Source organism: Saccostrea echinata, unplaced genomic scaffold, assembly GCF_033153115.1.
Source record: "Saccostrea echinata isolate AGI-Se365-2 ecotype Australia unplaced genomic scaffold, CSIRO_AGI_Sech_v1 ptg000016l, whole genome shotgun sequence".
NCBI classification, from domain to species: domain Eukaryota; kingdom Metazoa; phylum Mollusca; class Bivalvia; order Ostreida; family Ostreidae; genus Saccostrea; species Saccostrea echinata.
This window is the reverse complement of record NW_026889765.1, coordinates 28357911-28376946: the sequence shown is the minus strand read 5'-3', so window position 1 is coordinate 28376946 and position 19036 is coordinate 28357911. Positions and strand designations below refer to the sequence as shown.

Sequence of the window (19036 nt, the reverse complement as noted above, 5' to 3'; positions counted from 1 at the left end):
ATGAATTTAATTGAACAGTTTTTACATATAAAGGCAAATATAATATTGATAACTACTGTAGATGTACTTTTTTCCGCTTGGGATTAATTTACGTTATGTGAGCTGTCAAAAAATTTTCTGTGGAAATCAGTCACAGCGTACCGAAAGTGCTTCTAAGACCTATAATGGTAATCCAAGAATTCCTAGTAATTTTCTACCAGCGGATTGAACAGAAATTATGATTCGGAAGAATACTGACCCTATGGAAAAATGTATGTTTACAGTATTCCAAAAGCACTTATTTTATTATGTTCGTTTTTTTCATAAGGCACTTTAAAATAAATATGGATTGTTTTTAAGCTTGGGAGTCATTGAATGTTGTGTGTGGATTATTTTGAGAGCCTGACAATGTCTAGATGTAACTTTTGTATCTACAATCTCACAGCTTATTGTAACATTCCATTGTTTTTATAAAATAGATTGCAAGTTTCTGTTCATTATTCATGAGTCTGAAACAGCCTGGTACAAATTGAAAACGTTCAAATCAAGAAATAGAATATACACTAGTATATTTGTCTTGCAATTGATAAAGTTTATGAACATTTAGACTTTTGTGTAGAGATTTTAAATGTTAAGAATTGTAGCTAAGATGAGAATGGGATGAAATGCTAGTGTCTTTAATAAAGTTTGCCATAATTAACTCAGGAATCTGTTATAGACTAGCATTATTTATTTTACCCAACACAGTGTTTACTGGTGACTATTCCTTTCATTTTATTTGATAGGTTATGGCATTGAAACATGAGGTTGCAAATTATAAATTTTTGATGAATTTAGATTGAAATTTAAAGTTTAATAATAAACTTTTTAACAATTAATTTAGAATATATGAACATGATTTTTTTTGTCTTGGTTGTATTGAAGGAAAAAAGTCAATGTACATGTTCATTTGTTGTACATTTTTTTTATTGACTGTTTATTTTTTTTATTTGTTTGTTTGTTTGTAATGTTTTACAGATAAGGTTTAGTACCTTGAATGTTGATTTCATGAATACCGTGGATTTGTCAAAGTGACTTGGAAACCCAACCAATTTTTTTTTTTATATATTTAAACCGCAGTATCTTGAATCATCTGATATCTCAAAATTTTTCCTTGGTCCTTGGCCCCATTGGGTTTAGGATAGCGAGGTTTATTTCAAACATTAAATTTAATTTTTGTTTTTTCCTTTACCAAGATTTAATATATTGTTCTTTAAACAAACAAACCAACAGGATTTATAGGGATGAGAGATTTTATCCATAAACCAGTACATGTGTGTATTTATTGCGCAGTACATATCATATGAGACAGAGACTAAAATACCGGTATTCAGTAAAAGTATTTATTTTTAAATTTCGGAAATAATTTTTTTTTTCAACTTTTGAATTACAATTACTGGAATTGTAAAAAAAAAAAAAAAATTAAAAAAAAAAAAATTTGTAAAACAACAGCATCCTAGCATCCAAACATGATTTGTTAACCTATAAATAAAAAAAGGAGTTATGTTTTCACAATATATTTTCTAGAAAAATTACATGGAAATTCATATAAAATCATAGTAAAAATTGTCAGTAAAAATAATTGTGATACAAATTTTTGCATCCTTTAGGATTTAGTTTGTCAGTTTGATTTAAATTACATGTGTAGCTCTCATTTTCTTTTTCTTTCTTTCTTTTTTTTTTTTTGAGAATCCACACTTTCTGTGACTCTTTGTTAAATCCCTGTGTGGGTGCAAGTAAGAGAGCTGATTTTTATCTGCTAGAATACATTTTACCACATAATACAATATCTGCATAATGTTTACATATTAGGTAGGTGTTAGATTCATGTATGTCTATATATATTTCAATTATTTTAAAGTTTGTTAAGTTTTTTTTTCTGTCAAAACTATTTATTTAAATCAATAATGTGTATCAATGTTACTCCAGAAGAATATGCATTATGTGTTTGTCTTTTACATGTAGTTTCTCACTTTAGAAGAAAAATGTTGTCATAAATGCAATTTGTCAGATTAAAGACAGAACAGGACCTGTACTTTTTTCATGCCAGTTCTAAATGAGGTTAGTAAATTGAAAAAGGGAGGGGAGGGGAATCTGTATGATTTTTGAAAATACTGTAGGAGGGGTTTAAATTTTGGGGTGGTGGTGAAATTAAGCACCACATGTGGCTGGTGTTTGATTTGCATATTTTCAGCATAATGAGCATTCACTCTTTCAGTTTTATTGGGAGAATGAATTAAGGGAAAACAATATCTTATTATACAGTGAAATGTTCACACTTTAAACTAATTAAACTATTATTCTCTTAGCATTTCCAAACTGATTTTAAAGTTCATGTCCTCAGAAGAATTACACATGTATGTTTGATCATTATGAGCTGCTTATTAATTATTAATTGCTTATGTCAGGATAAAATTAAGATCTGGGACACACCAGGTAACTTAGGGTTGACCGTGTTCCTACACAGTTATAGTGAAAGGTGTCATGACAAGAAGTGCTATGGGAGGAATTCGTTCAAATAAGATATTTGTACAATATTACTGTTTTTCCTTTAAGATTTCAGTTCATACTCTCAGGAACCACTACAGATGAGCAGAAATACAACTTTTTCCTTCATTTAAAAAACTACCTGTGTAAAATGAAAGACTTACGGTTTATTGATCGTTTGATAAGAGAAATACTGGGATAAATGACTATTACATTTATTCCTGTATAAAATTGTGAAGAAAAAAGGCTATTTCTGTAAAAATTTTGCCCACAAGGTTTGCTGAAATTGTGTGCATTTTAATTATTATTTCTAATAGAAAATGATAATCATGAAAGCATACATTTTATATGAATGAACAGAGGGGAAAATTGAACTGAAAGAGATGTTCTTTTCATTGAGTATGTTGTGGATTTGTAACTAAATTTACATACCATAGTAAAGATTAAATCGACAGGGAGTATGATACAAATGCTGCTTTATGCAAGAACGGTTTATGTTTGGTAACATTTACCAGAGCTTTTAATTAAATGACTTTATTTATTTCATGTGTTTAATATATTCTTGTTTTATGGAAACTTTAAAGAGTACAGCCGCAAGGCTTTGTTTAAAATTATTTGTATTTTTCTGTATGTATTCTTCATTTTTTTTAAAGGGCTTGTATTTTTGTACATTGTATTTGCTATGCTCATGTTATCTTTGTTGAAAGTTTCTACACAAATAAATAATGTGAAATAATCAGGTATAGTTTATAATGGTACAACACATCTTGTTTCCTTGATGTCCAGTAGATTCTTTTAAGCCAGGGGTCCGTTTTACAAAAGAATTTACGACTATGACCAAAATTTAATTCTGCTTATAACTTTCTAATTTACATGAAATTGAAAATGGTTTTAATCTTTTTAAAAGGGATGTAGAAAGATATTTTAACGCTAGTAATTTTAAACAGAATCATTCATTTTGCAAAATTTTACAATCAACCAAAGTTTTTGGTCTTAGTCGTAAGTTCTTTTGTAAAACGGGCCCCAGGACCATATGTCTACCTATTGTCACTTACCGGTACTTGGTGTTTGGTGATGCTGGAGGGGGGGGGGGGGGTTGGATTGGGTTGTAATATAGTAATTTTTCTTATGTCAGTTTTACTCCTTTATAGGTTGGATATCAGTCATCGGATAAATTTTCATATCCCACACTTTGTATTCCAATGCCTCGTCTCGTGACTTGTAAAACAAATGTCATGACCGTTATTATGATGCATTTGCTTTGAAGATCAAAGAATTGATAATTGATTTAACCAATGAAATAAAAGACATAACATAGATAAGTACTTTAATTTTTGCCTTTATTTAAACAAAGGCACTATTTTTAGCGTAGTCATATTGTTTCGCTTTTTCCAAACATGCCAAAGGCTCGTGTATCACGGATGAAAACGTACTTGATCACAAAAACAGGAGATCGTGGTAAATTTACTTCCTCTTAGTCATAAACATAGGACACTAAGGTGTGCTTTTTTTCCAGCTTATATAACCTCAGATATTTGTAATGTGCAGCTGTAGTTAACAACTGGTTAACTTACGCCTGTGAACTATTGTTATTAATATAATACACTGTATTAATGAATTTAGTCGTGATTAATAAAAAAGAAAACACATAATAAGTTCCATTTAATCAGGTATAGCCACAAACTGAATGATACATCAGACACACAATATCTCGTGCACACTTCAAAGGTATAAAATTATAAAATGCTGGGAGATGCCACATTAGTTACAAGTCACTTATTTCAACCTTGCTGTCGTGCATATGATGAGTTGAGCGAGGACAAACTTCTGTCCACATAACCGGTAAGCCTTTAAATATTAGCTTTTTGCAACCACACAGTCGCCATCGATATCTATCCCCAGTACCGTCTTGCCCTCCTCGTCCAGCTTAATTTCCGCTCGCCCGACGTTTTTTACCGGATTTTTATTTTCCCTTGTGTTGTTAATAGTCACGGTTCTGCAGTTTCCGGCATCGTCTGCAATCATTATGGCGAGAGTGTTCGGATCGACTTGCTTAGCGTTCCTGTTAATGGCACATTCGACGAATCCTAAAGTAGAAAATACGATTTAACACGTGCATTTATCCAATATTTTAGTACGTCACGTCTCGTTTTAAGACACATTGATTGCTTACCCTCTCCACGATCAGCAGAATTTACCTCGGTCCATTTATCTGTATCCAATAAGTCAATCAGAGTGTCCATTTTGCATCAACTACTCAAAAACCTGAAATGTAAAGTGTGTATATTTTAAGACTTAATTTGTACAGTAAGCATAGTGGTCACAGGCCTTACAATAAATACATATAATGTAAAAGCTGAAAACGGCGAACAATTATCAATCTCATATATAAATCCTGCTATAAAAATAGGTCAATATCACGGACTATTGGAAATACTAGAAGTAGGATCAGGTACCTAGAAGTAATAAGCATCCACTGTCGACCGGATACACCCGCCTTTAGCCCCCTAAATGGGGTAATCTGTACTGACAATTAGTATAGATTATAATAACAATGGTTGAACAATTAGCTATAAACGTCATTCAAAATACGACCCAACAGTTGAATTTGCAAACAAGGTCATATTATAACGAATGTGCAAAATCTGACTTCAGACGAGATTGTTGAAAACCTTGTATTACCAGCTCATTTTCAGTAGCCTGTATCGTTTTAAAATTGATTGTACTCGGAACATGCGTTTGCAGACCGATAAGATAGTGGTTAAATGGCCATTAACGTCTATAATCAGTAAATATGTTATATTTATGCCCTGTTCACACGGAGAGTTTAATTCGCAGTAAATTAATGCGAAGTAAAATGATGCGAATTAAACTAATGCGAATTAAATTGCGTTCACACGACAGCTAATGCGAAGTAAACTAATGCGAATTATAATTTTATTTCTACAACAAGGCTATTCGGTGAGGCTATTATGACGTCATTTATAAATCACGTCATATTGTGCAGGGCAGATATACATTTGACAAAATGTCATAGTGTCTGTACACATTTTAGTGATTAACATAATTTTCCTTTGTTTTCCACTCAAAAAAAGCACAAGTACCTACATTTGACCATCGACATATGGCCTGTGACTTAATTCTGCCCTTACGCATGCGTCAAAATTTAATTCGAATTAGCTTCGCTTAGCGTTCACACGGAGCTAATGCGAAGTAATTTAATGCGCAGTAAACTAATTCGAATTAAAATAATTCGCATTAAATTCTCCGTGTGAACGCAGATCAAATTTAATTCGCATTAACTTACGTTTAATTCGAATTAAACTCTCCGTGTGAACAGGGCATTAGAGTACGAGTTTCCTACTGTATCGGAGATACAGGGCGGGGCTTAAGGCGAGAGCGATAGCTCGAGCCGGGCCCCGCCCTGTATCTCCGATACAGTAGGAAACGAGTATTCTAAATGACTTGTGACATGACCTTTCTTATGACCTCGCTAATTTACATGTGTATTTGGGTATATATCTCTCAACCAATCAGATGATTTTGCAGAAAGATGATTTAGTACCCCATTTTTATCAGTCGCAACTGAAATGCCGAGTGAGATGGACGTGCAGGTATCTATCAATTTAAATAATTATAATTATGAGATGCATTATATAATGTGTTTTCCCAAAATTTAATTTATTTTGATTGCGTAGGTTTTTTCCTATCTATTTAGCTCTTGCTGACTTTTTTTAAAAATCTAAGCTGCGAATTTAGTGCAAAACATTTTGATACATAAGAATCATGTATGGGAATGTATTTGAAGCAAAAATGTTTCGGGGAGGTTGTATTCTGAGAGAAATGTCCGACAATGTTATCGACCGGTCGTCATACATGTATATACAAAATTCTTGGCTCCAAATTGAAATAAACAGATGTAAGAAAGGGGGCATATTACCTTCATGTTTGAAACAAAATGTAGAGAAACCAAGGCAGATCCAGCTCTCACTCGCGCGTGTCGGTACCCCCCCCCCCTCGATTTTTTTTCTTTTTTGGCTTTCGAAAATTATGTTTGCTAAACTTGTATACACTTTTAATTTATCAACACGAAACGATCATGCACATATAGTGTCAGGCCTGATTATGAATTTAACCCCCCCCCCCTCTAACGAAACTCCCGATTTTCCAGTTTGGACATTTTTTTTTTTCGATGAAAACCATTTGTGTACTGCCCCCACTCCCACCTTTCTAAAATTTTTGAATCCGCCACTGGTAACTTTATGTTGTAAAATTCTATTCTTAATTCATCTCAAATTTTGAATAAATACTAACAGCGCTATTTTGCGATTTGATTGATTCTTATGTCTATACGGATTCAGTTTCCGTCATCGCTAAAAATAAACCGTACTGTATCGTTGATATTTTTCAGATACAGTACAGTTTCTGCTCATTTGCATAAGAAACGCCCACTAAAAGTGTTCTGTATCGCAGTTATTGTACGGCTGACTTCAAAGGAAAACTCGCCGGGTCATGTCACAACCAAATATGAAATAGATATGATAGACTCTGTGTTGTCTTATATTTCGAGTTCACTGGGATATATAGTGAGTAGATATATGAATTAAAATAAATTGTGATTTGATACAGTATACCTTTTTCTATGTGTCTAAATTTCGAATTGAAGGCCAAAGTGTAGAGATTTCTTCTTATCATGTAAACGTTTTTCAATAAATTCTGCTTCAAAAGAATATACATGTAAAAAGAGGTCTGCTAATAAAGGAGCTCAGTTAATGCCCATTGGAATTCCAACAGATTGTTGGAAGACCTGGTCTCCAAAGACTGCACAGATGTCAATAAAGAATTCCAGCTTCTTCTTTATGTCAATTCAAAAAGTTCTATATGTATAATCAGAATGATTTTCAGCAAAATAATTTTAAAGATGACAAGATATCAAAATTTCCGAGTTCCATTTGATAAAAGATTTTGAAGGATATAATGTCAAAAAGCCTAGTCTTTAATTTATCGCGAGGAATGCTTTATAAAATGTTGAAAAGTAATACTTTTTCATGTTATTGATTTTGGAAAATTTTTGCGAATCCACATTTTATGTATACACCAGTTCTTTAAATTTTTTTGAAGTTTCTCCTTCATAACAGTTAACATTTTTTGTTAGGAGTAAAGACAAGGGCTATGTAAAACATTTTTGGACTCTGCAAAGAATCTTTGTTTATAAGGAATATTATGAAGTTTTGTAATCTAGTATGGTTGCGGTTAATCAAATTTAATTCCGCTGAATGTAATGTAAAAATTGTTTAATACTAAAGAATTTGATTTTCAACCTTTGAAAGAAAACTATGTCTTTCTAAAATGCAGGTGTAATAATGTGCCTCAAAAACAAAGAACTTTGTCTGATCAGCTGGCTTCGTTATCACCCTGATTAAGTACCGCCTCCCTTCCACAATTCAGCGACGAATTTTGTAAAGCCAAGAAATACCAATTTAGTCTAGGTGTTGACGCAACATAGGCGATGGACAACAACTGTAAAGACTGAATTAATTCCAGCCCAAGGTTGAAGAGTTATGTTTGACGCCGACACGTCTGTTAGGTATAGATGGACTTAGAGAAAACCATATCAAAAAACAGTAAATTACTACATCTATGTCGGGGGTACCCAATCTCTCACCAGAGGGCGCGCTCCGCTTAGCTTTTGAAAGAACAAAAAGAGTTCAACCGATTGTTATTTATAATTTCATTTTTAAAAAAATCACCAAGTTGGCGAAAATATATAATTAATTTTACTTTTGTTTTACAAGATTCTTGTAATTTAGACGATAACAGAGCGTAATACGCCCTCTAGTGAGAGATTGGGGGGTACCTGTAAAATGCGAAACGAAATAGAAACGAAACGAAACGGAACGAAATGAAACGAAACGAAATCTAACGAAACGAAATCTTACGAAACGAAATGAAACCTATCGAAACGAAACAAAACGAAACAAATCAAAACGAAACTTACCGAAACGAAACAAAAACGAAACGAAATCAAAACGAAACCTACCGAAACGAAAACTACAGAAACAAAAAACGAAATAAAATCGAGCAAAAATGAAATATATATATATATATATATAAACATTATGATTTAAAATATATTATATAGTGTATATTTTATAAGTAACGAGTCTCTTTTGATACGCAGTGAAAGATAAAAAAGATTTTGTGCGTTTCTAAACGTGCACATTTGTAAGTATAGATTACACTTTTAGATATTGCTCATTTTAGTGCAAAACAAACACATTAGACTAAGCCTATACATATGACCCAAGTTATCACTTTCGGGTTCTTGTTAATACAATCCATTTGTTTGTATACTTGTATACTCAAAATCAGATTTTAAGACCTGGCGATTCTTGGTCTGCTTTTGTCCAACACCAAACTATATCAGATCACTCACTTTTATAAACAGTAATTTAAAAGCGGAGGATAAGCATTTTTTTAAAAAAAAAAATAATAATACGGTAAAATTGCAACATCAAATTTAAATTAAATTCAAAGCATACATTTATCGAAATTAAAATTCAGTTTTTATCAAATCATTTGAACAAGCCTTGAAACCACCAGAGGAGGGGTGGGGGTGGGGTGGGGTGGGGGGTGGGGTGGTCCTTCTCGGAACTACCTCTCAAATAAAAATTAAAAAAAAGCTGGACCCGACAATAATCAAAAGTATAATAATAATTAGGCTTTGTATGATTGATCACATATGTATAAATAACAGTAATGCACTTTTTTTTTCATTTAACTCAATGTGTACAGTTTTTTTTAAGTTATGTTTAAAGACTTTCGCAATACAACAGTACAGTAACTTTATTTCGATACGTAAATAGAAAAGCTTTTACACGTAGCACATCAATTATGAGAAATTTATTGTATTTCGATGGTTAAAGGCTAAAAATAAAAGTAAGACATAAAAATTAGAGAATACTACGCTTATTTTGAAATGAGTATTTTGAAATTATATAGTATGCTAGTGCATATTTGTAGCTGGCAGTTGATTTACAGTATATATATGCATGTATAAGTAAATACATCACTAGAGAAGGGAGCATTTATCGGTGTTTAAATATTATATTAACAAGTGCTTGAACTATATAAATTTTATATGAAGTAAAAATAGTCCATATGCAGTTACACATTATATATATAGGATCTCCCATGATTTGTAGTTGGATATGATTTTTATCCAACGAGTTGTGTGTTTTTTATCCCCGAGCCTTGGCGAGGGGATAAAAACACACAACGAGTTGGATAAAAGTCATATCCAACTACAAATCATGGGAGATTCTTTTTATCCCATGTATAATACTTCAAGACCAATGTTTTACACTGTTTTATATAGGACTCCACTTTATTTTACTTCATCACGCTAACGCAAAAACCATTGTGACGTCACAACTGCACTTAACTGTGGGATATGAAAAAAATATCCAATGAGTCATATCCACGGGATAAGGGGGTAAACATGGGAAAATAATGATATACCTTGATTTGAAAAACATTCTGTTTCGTTTCGTTTCGGTAGGTTCCATTTTGAGTTCGTTTCGTTTTGTTTCGTTTCGGTAGGTTTCGTTTCTATTTCGTTTCGCATTTTACAGGTTCCCGTTTCGTTTCGGTAGGTTTCGTTTCCTTTCGGTAGATTTCGTTTCGTTTCATTTCGTTTCGTTTCGCACTTTACAGGTACCCCTATGTGGGAGGCATAAAAAGATTCAAATTTTATTCATTGTATAAAGACGATTATGAAAAACAGACTCAAGCTGAATGTTGACAATCAATCTGCTATAAATAAAACTAATCATTAAGCTTTGTAGAATAATTATGAAGAAATTCACCTCTTTGATATTTTGCCTGAGGTATATCAATATGGTTATAATTTTTGGGGTATGGGTTTGATAGATATGTAAATTCTTTTGCAGTAAACAATAGTTATATCGTATACATTGCATTAGTAAATGACTTTCGATACAGTCATTTTACCCTTTTTCTTGTAAAAAACTCTCTGCATTACATTTGCACAATACAAAATGTCAATGCAAACTTTCAGAATTTCAGCTCGTTATTAACACTGACAGTTTTATTTTGTGAGGTTTCTTTGGCAGATGCCCACACATCTTACATAATTAAGAGGCTAAAAATTCTTATTACAAACATGTGTTGTTTATTAATCTCATGATCGATGATATGGTTGCCTTTGCACCCCTTCTGTATTTACTAAGTCCTAGCTTATTTACAAATTCAATTAAGTCTTTTTTACAGTACTTATGTTGTGTCTAGAGTAATTGATATATCAATATCACTGTTGTAAAAACGAGGTGCCAGAAGAAAGACTTCGTTCACAGTATGCCTGTTATGACATGCATGTGCATATCTTCTATACAAAAAGATACGATCCCTCAAAAACATTTTTCACAGACGCTTTCAGGACATTTTCTGTCTTTCTCTTTCCCTCTCATAGAAATAATAAATAGATAAGTAAATTAATAAATAAATAAATAACGAACGAAAAAATAAAAATAATTATAAATAAATAAAGAAAGAAAGTAAGAAAAAGAAAGAAATATATAAAGAAATAAATAGAAATAGAACGGAAGGAAAGGTTTATGAAGTGATACACGTTGCACAACGATCATAAGTCATCGTATATTATAGAGGTTGACGTAGAATTGATGGATAACAACGAGAGAAGCGAGGGAGTCAAAAACAAAAAGCTGAAGTACAGTCTGATAAACTCGTCACATTACCATGACTTACGACAGTTAACGTCCTGCAATACGCGTGACGTCATAAGTGACCTTCTTAGAGGGCATTGACACAGATAGAGAAAAGCTTAGTCTAAATATTTCATAAATTGACCAAGCTGATCAAAAAGTGGCGAAAAAATAAGCTTATGAAATAAAGAGTTCAGTATTGTTTTGTTGTTGTTGTTTTTTCTTAATTCCTAAATCTTTTTAAAAACACTTTTTTGTGTATAACACAGATAGGCATAGTGCAAATTATAAAATTATTCTTAAGTGATCACGAACTCCAGCCCCTCTCCGTAATCAAGGAAAGAAACCCACTGTAACAGTGCACGTGTATCTTTCTAAATGATCGAGATATGGTCTAATATGAGCCTAATTTTATCATTCATTTTCTCCTTTTTTAAAAAATCCTAATGTATTTGTAAATTTATCAAATTCTACAACACCTTTTTGAAAAATTTAGATCTAGGAAATAAATCACACACAAAATAAAACATTGAACAAAGCCTGGAGAATGTGCTTTCTTATTCTGAAAACATTTAAACTCATAAACCTTTCATTCTACACACAGCTTTCCAAGGCCTTCGTTTGACGGATGAATCACCATCACAATTAAAGGTGTTCAATAAATCAAAACTTGAAAATTCTGCAAAGCTCTGATTTGGAGATAGTCTGTTCTGTCGTGCATCATCGCAAACCTTCATCATGCTTTCAATGTAAAATGAGTATTGTACAGTACTTTTTGTTTTTCGGAACATGTTGAACTTGGCTAGCATATTTTCTTAGGTTTCATTAATATAAAGTTCCGTGTGGGTGTACTAATACCGGTGATGGTTTCGTTTAAGCTTTCCTTCCAATATATTTGTTTGTTGCTCATTATTCTAGAACACAAAATTCCCCTCTTTTCAGTTATTATAGATTAAAAAAAGTCACGATTACATATAATGGAACTTTGTATCATTTACGATTTGAAAAGTAATCAGAAGATATACAACCCAATGCCATTTTTGCTTAATTTAGATCGTGCTATACGAGGGATTTGCAAAATATTTTTACAAAGCGACTAAAAATATACCAGATAGAAGGTTGGAAAACAATTGCAAGAATGCGTGGAAACTTAAAGATAATTGTTTCAATTAGTAATCTGTTTTCAGGATAACAAAAGTTAATATATTTGTTTAACTTTTTCACAGAGCAAATGCTCTTTTTAATGTTTTACAAGTGGTTAAATACACAAGGCACTCGAGCTCAATGGCTTGAAGACCCTTAGCATAAATTTGTAAACGCCCGAACTCCTCACGATCCAATCTATCATTTGTTTTATGAAATGTATGTAAACGAACAGGTTTTTTTTTGATTGTCCATTGATCCTCTATAAATTAAAAATGCATTGATAGAGAATGTTTTTTCTCTAGAGGTTTTGTTGAGTGCTTGGCTTGGTCGTTCGAGGATTGGGATAGTAAAGTTATTAAGACTCATGTACGCTTTGACATTATAATTCAATTCATTGTTCACGTACTTTAGTATACTAGTTCTTAAAGAATATTTTATCATTCATAAGTAAAATAAGGCATAAAGAGTTACTAATTCGTACTTGTTAAGGGGGAAAAAGACGCAATTTTCTGCAGAAGTGATTAAACAAACAAATTTACTTCAAAAATATAATACACATGCTAACTTGAAGGCTAAAATGCGAGTTTGAGGACCTACCTATAACTAGTGCGAAAATTATCCCACACAGACAATATTGACTCAACAGAGACCAGGAACAGAATGGGGTGAGGCTCCCAGGAATCACAAAGAAATACTAAACGATTTTGTTTGTAGAATAGAAAACAGAGGAATAGAATTTTCTGTTACTTAAAATAGAAAATCACTGTCAGTGTCAATAACTCACCCCTTATTAAGCGTTACGTCATCAGACTTCAGGATTTCTTGGATCGGCCAGAAGAGTTTATTTCATTTGCATGATATATACATGTTTTGGAGTGGTCAGCATGTTTTAATTATGGTAATGAAAGGTTTCTGATTAGTGGCATGTCCATTATATAATAATGTGTAAATCATGCCGAGATTTCTAGAGGATTCCATTTTTTGATATAAAGGGTGATTCAGAGACTAATTTGCAACAGAGTGTTCTGTGTAATATATACTACGTCGACCCATATTGCTGCCACAAAATTTCACCTCATTTCACATGTACTATAACATGCATGAATGTATGAAAATCATTTTAAGACCTATCAAAATATATTTTTGAATTCGTTGTATTAATTTGATGAATTTGTTATAATGAATTTAATCTGTTATAACAAGTTGTAGAATTAGTTACGATGAATTTAATTTATTACAAAAGATTTGTTGAATTCGTTACAACGAATGCTTAAATTTATTTTAGCAACAAATTGAATTCGACGTATAAACGAATTCTTAAAATTGTTATAACGAATTGAATTCGTTTAAACTGATTATAAAATTTCTTATAACGAATTAAATTCTTTATATCGTATTAAAAAAAGTATACGAAGGAAGTAATGTCCTTAACGCACATAAAAAAGCTTGGTAGGCCTATTAGAAAGAAATTTTAAATTCTTCGGTTCAAACATCATTTCGTCAGTGCATGAGAGATGGGGGGGGGGGGGCGATTTTAAAGAGGGCCTTTTTCATTCCACATGTGCTTAATCATTTCCAAACAGGAAGTTCCATTTTTGAAATAAAGGGTAAAACAAGTACGTTGACTTGGTTGCATCGGAAGTAGCTACAGCACTGATAGAATGTTACCCACGAGTCATGTTTACACCATACTCGGTACAAAAGACACGAATGCTGTAGCAAATCTTGAATAATTAAAATACTGCACCTTATTGAATTTATTTTATTAAATTGACAGATGGGCCGCAAATCTTTTTTTTTAAATATATTTATTTAAACAATATCTGACATCATTTTACATGCAAGTAAGATGCACAGTATCAATCAAACTGCGCTTAGAGTTACACACATGTATATCAAAGATGCATATGTGTATATAATGGTCAATAATAATTTCCATTACAGTTTGTCGGAGTATATAATAGCAGAACCTGTCTGGCATTCTGGTGTACTTATTGTGAACACCTTGTTAACATTTCCAGATAACGCCTTCTGTGATTGGCCGGATGTTCTGTGTCGCGTGCAGCAACTCGTCTGCCTCCGCGGGAGATATCTATCACACGTTACCGACATCAGCATCAGCGTGCTTAAAGAGGCGCAGCCAGCAGACACATAAAAAACAGAGTTAATGTCTGACAGTACCAGTGACAATGATTCTGAAGAGGAAAACGATATTTAGAAAGAACATTTTATCAATACCCGAATTTTGTAGGTAGTTCAAAGAATTAAACATACCTATCCTACGGTCTAAATATTATTACTCAAATTATGCATTTGAGAAATTAATTGTAAGGCTGTGAAAACGCAGAGAATGATGAGATCAGTATTACATGTCAATATTATTATTTACCATTGTTTGATCTACAATATATATGTGTAAGCGACTTACGCATCAGTGGTCCACCTATCACGTACCCCAGCCCAACAACGAGAAAGTGCGAGCCAATACTGCTGGCAAGCTTATCGTATCCGAAGAGGTCCAGGAACACTGCAGGTGTTACACTAATAAAAATCCCTGATATTTCAAAAATAAAAAAAGAGAACGGTTAAATTAAAATAATTAAAGATATAAGGATATATTTCATTGCTGATCATTATAGCTTACCAGCTGAAAAACCAGAGAAGGAAGCCCCAATAGCCAGAAATAAAAAGTCAGAAAAAATGGCAAATATTAGAAGTGAAACAGAGTTTATCACAAAAGACGAGGACAACAAAACCTGACGACAAAATGGTGATCTACTGGCGGCTATCGCCATCAGAAGGCGGGAAATAAAGTTGGAAATTCCAATGATGGACAATAAAAGCGATGTCATGTCTTCGGAGAATCCTAACTGAAAAGCCTTTTTTGGGAGGAACAGAAACGGGATAGCATACACAATGTACAATAATAGGAAAGACAGGGTCACTGCCGGGAAATTCGTGGTCCTAATGAGCTCTCTGTCAAAAACTGTAAGGCAAACTTCCCTCAGAACGTCTAGTCTACCTAGAATAAATAGTTGTAGATTATTGGGAGAACAGTCAATATATAAAAGGAATATGTTGAAAATTGGCAATGACAAAGTTAAAACTTATTGATATATAAGCAGATTAATGTATAAATGCTATAGTACATATCATGCCTAAATATTATCTTCTGCTTATACAAGATTCTCTCTCTCTCTCTCTCTCTCTCTCTCTCTCTACTGCGCATACATATTTAACTCGTCTGATCTGACGAGTGAAATAAATTCCACATCAAATTACATATCAATGAATTTTCTTTGTATTACATTTTCTCCGACTTTCCTTCCGACTCTATCAGCTAAGTAGATCACTTCGGGAAAATAACGCACTGTAGCAACCGCTAATTATAAAACGCCGCTTAATGATAAAAATATCATTAAGCATTGCAATGCAACGCCTAAGTCACAATTTATTGCATTAATTGTTGATATTCTCAACCGCTTAATTAATATATTTATTTCATAAGCGGCGATTTAGCATTAGCGGTTGAGAATGTCAACTATTAATGCAATATTTTATGGCAATAAGCGTTGCAATGTAACGCTTAATGATATTTTTATCGTTAAGCGGCGTTTTATCATTAGCGGGTCTACAACGCACTGTGAAAATAACACATCATTTTCACTGTGGGAAAATAACATGCGTGTCTGTGGAAAATATAAAATCTATTCAATGGATAAAAATTTCACATCAACATAATTGACTTTGTAAAAAAGTCCACATAGACTTACTTTGTTTGCTCTTGGCGAGATTGATGTTATATAAAAAAGAAAACATTATTCCATTGAGGGACACGGCAGACAATATTAAAAATGTCCCCCTTAATCCGTATGTCTGGTTGAGATGTGTAAAAATGTACGGAGATACTACGATACCCACACCTCCTCCCAAAACGCTAAGAATCAATGCCACTGGTCGCCTCTTCTCGAAATATTCGCCAACCATTATGGTGGAGGGTACCGTTATGCAACTGAAACCAATTCCTGTTTGTTAAAATTCAAAACAAAAATGTTATTACAATGAGTACGAAAAAGAATTTTAAAAAATCAGATCTCTTGACTTTCTTTACCTGGTAGCACCCCAATGCAAAATATGATGACCGGGAGTGTCTGTGCATTGGCAGCTACTAAAAACCCTATGAAACAAAAGAAGGAACCACACGCACACAGCAGGCGACAGGAGACAACCTTAGTCAAAGCTGCCACGACTGGAGCTGTTCAGAATCAGATACAAGTTATGTCACAATTTAAACAAAAATCATTATGTCAAATGACTTAAAATAAGTTGTCTGACAAAAAAAAAAATTACTATTTACCAAGTCCAAAACCGAGGCCATTATAGAGCGCATTGATAGCTGAAATAGAAGATGCCTGTCCGTAAAACAGCTGCCTAAGTTCGATCTCCAACAGTCCAAAGCAACTTGAATTTCCAACAAACATAAAGAATGCTATTGAACACGCTACAACAACCAGCCATCCGTGAAATGAGTCCTTAGGGACTTTACTTTGCATCCTACGCCTTCCAGGCCCGTCCTATGATCTACGCTGTTGGAGAATTGTGGTGAAAGTGAGATGTGACGATTGACTTTTTATATAAAGAGAACGTTCCAGAGCTGAACAAAGATCATAGCAGCACCTGTCCTTGTAACAGTTAACAGACAAGATTCAGCATGACCATACATTAACATTCCTCATTTAACTAGGTGTAAAAAGGTTAATAATGAAAACATTATTCATTTCTTTGCAAACATTTTCAAAAAAGCAGATCTGTCTTTGTTTTCAATGAAATAAATAAACCTTCTGTATAAAAATATTTTTTTTACTGGCACTTCTTTTCACGTAAGAAAGAAAGAAATTTTAAAAATTCATTTTATTAATGTCTCCACTTCGGCAATATATATTTGCCTTTGTTGATAAACACTTTTAAAAAGGTCTGAGGATTTGAATAAATCTTTGTAATATACCATGAAATATTGATAATTATTATTAACTTCTGATTTTTAAACTGTTTTCGTAATTTCTAAATGTTTTAAGCATTGAATCTTTATTTTTTGAAAGATATAATCTCATAACTGCAACGATATTGCAAACAAATTGAGTATCGCGCGTTAGCGCGTTATGAAAATTTGTTTGCACACACCGTTGCAGTTATGAGATTATATCTTTCAAAAAATAATGATTCAATGCTTACATTTACATTTTTTAGCCCCTTGCCTTGACTGCAAATGTGATTTATTTTTCAAAATCCCTGTATTATCCTTCGGGTAAGTTACAATTGATGAATCATCTGTTGCAGAGTCTGGGGATGTGATTGTCTTTGCATGGCGGATATGCCTATCCATTTTATCCAATGCATGCTCAATGGGGTTTGAATCTGGCGATATAGATCGCCAAGGCAGAACAGGATGATATTGCTTTGCAAGAATGCGATTGTCAAACAAGCTGTTGTGGAAGTGTATTGTCAGATTGAAATACATCTCCAGGATGCTGCATTATTGGAAAGACATGTGCAGGTAGGACATCGTAAGAGTACAGTTTTTCGTCGAAGTCCTTTGAATTTGAACCAAATCAGTCCTACTTGTATGTAATACCGGTTTCCACATCATTTCACTGCCACCATTAAATCTATCAACCCCCGGAGGCAGTTTTTTTGTAAAATGTTCATTACAAAGCTTATGCACTCTGACTTTTACATCAGGAATTGCAATATGCATTTTGGACTAGTGGCTACACCAAACTGTTCAGCTGTGTTACCGAGACCATACTCTGTTGGTTTGAGACATTTGAAATCGATATGTTCGGTGTTTTTTGGTCAGAACAATGGCATGAATAAGTCCTCTGGCGATAATTCCAGCATCCCATATTCAATTTCATATGGTCTTGTTATAAATTCTGTGCACTTCTGCACTTCTTGGATAGCTAATACTGTTGACGACGTCATTGTAAAACATTGATGAAAATAACGCACACCACTGAAGCGACCCAGTGTTGTTGATGTCATGCGTGGTCTGCCATATTTTTGGCGATCATTTATTGTACCATGCTGTTGGTATATGTTTCACAGGTTAGATATGGTGCTTTGTGCAACATTAAAACCTCTTAGATGTGTAGACTGTGGTGCACCTGTTTTCAGTCGCCCAATTTCCTTTTTGCGATATGCAACATTCAGATGCAGCATTTTTAAATAGCGTCAATTTTCAGAAAAAGCCAGAATCAAAATATCGATAAACCCAGCTTTTGATAGCCCTTTTGTATCTAAGGATATGGATCAGAAACCGACAAAAGAAAATTGGTAAAAACTCAAAATTTTTGCATTTTGCAAAATCAGGTCTTTTTGTCTGCGAGTTTTGTATAAAGGCTGCCAAGTTAACAATCGCGTTAAAAAATAATGCATTTTACCCGTATGAATCATATCCACCTAGACAAAATTGTATGACAAAACTATTTAATGTTATTTAGGGTATTATTCCTTCTAATGCGTTTCATTTTTTGAAAAGCATATTTTCTGCTAGCTTACAGAACAAAACTGTCAAGGTCATGACACACTTTCAAGACGTCAAGCAATATCTGTGTAAAGTATGAATGCAATGTTTATCAATT

The 19036-nt window shown here is 33.2% G+C and overlaps 2 protein-coding genes across 2 annotated transcripts; both read right to left on the bottom strand.

Annotated features, from left to right (window-relative positions):
• Positions 1-4152: 4152 nt before the first annotated feature.
• Positions 4153-13090, bottom strand: LOC133188623 (uncharacterized). The gene is made up of 3 exons (XM_061324120.1): positions 12993-13090; positions 4679-4770; positions 4153-4592 (listed from the first exon to the last, which is right to left on the bottom strand). The coding sequence occupies exons 2-3, from the start codon at positions 4746-4748 to the stop codon at positions 4363-4365; spliced, it is 300 nt and encodes a 99-aa protein (XP_061180104.1). The 5' UTR covers positions 4749-4770; positions 12993-13090; the 3' UTR covers positions 4153-4362.
• Positions 13091-14247: 1157 nt separating this feature from the next.
• On the bottom strand, positions 14248-17003 carry LOC133189086 (monocarboxylate transporter 12-B-like). The gene is made up of 6 exons (XM_061324516.1): positions 16753-17003; positions 16507-16650; positions 16169-16420; positions 15040-15417; positions 14824-14949; positions 14248-14590 (listed from the first exon to the last, which is right to left on the bottom strand). Exons 1-6 carry the CDS (start codon positions 16946-16948, stop codon positions 14334-14336), a joined length of 1353 nt encoding a protein of 450 aa, XP_061180500.1. The 5' UTR covers positions 16949-17003; the 3' UTR covers positions 14248-14333.
• Between the last annotated feature and the right edge of the window lie 2033 nt (positions 17004-19036).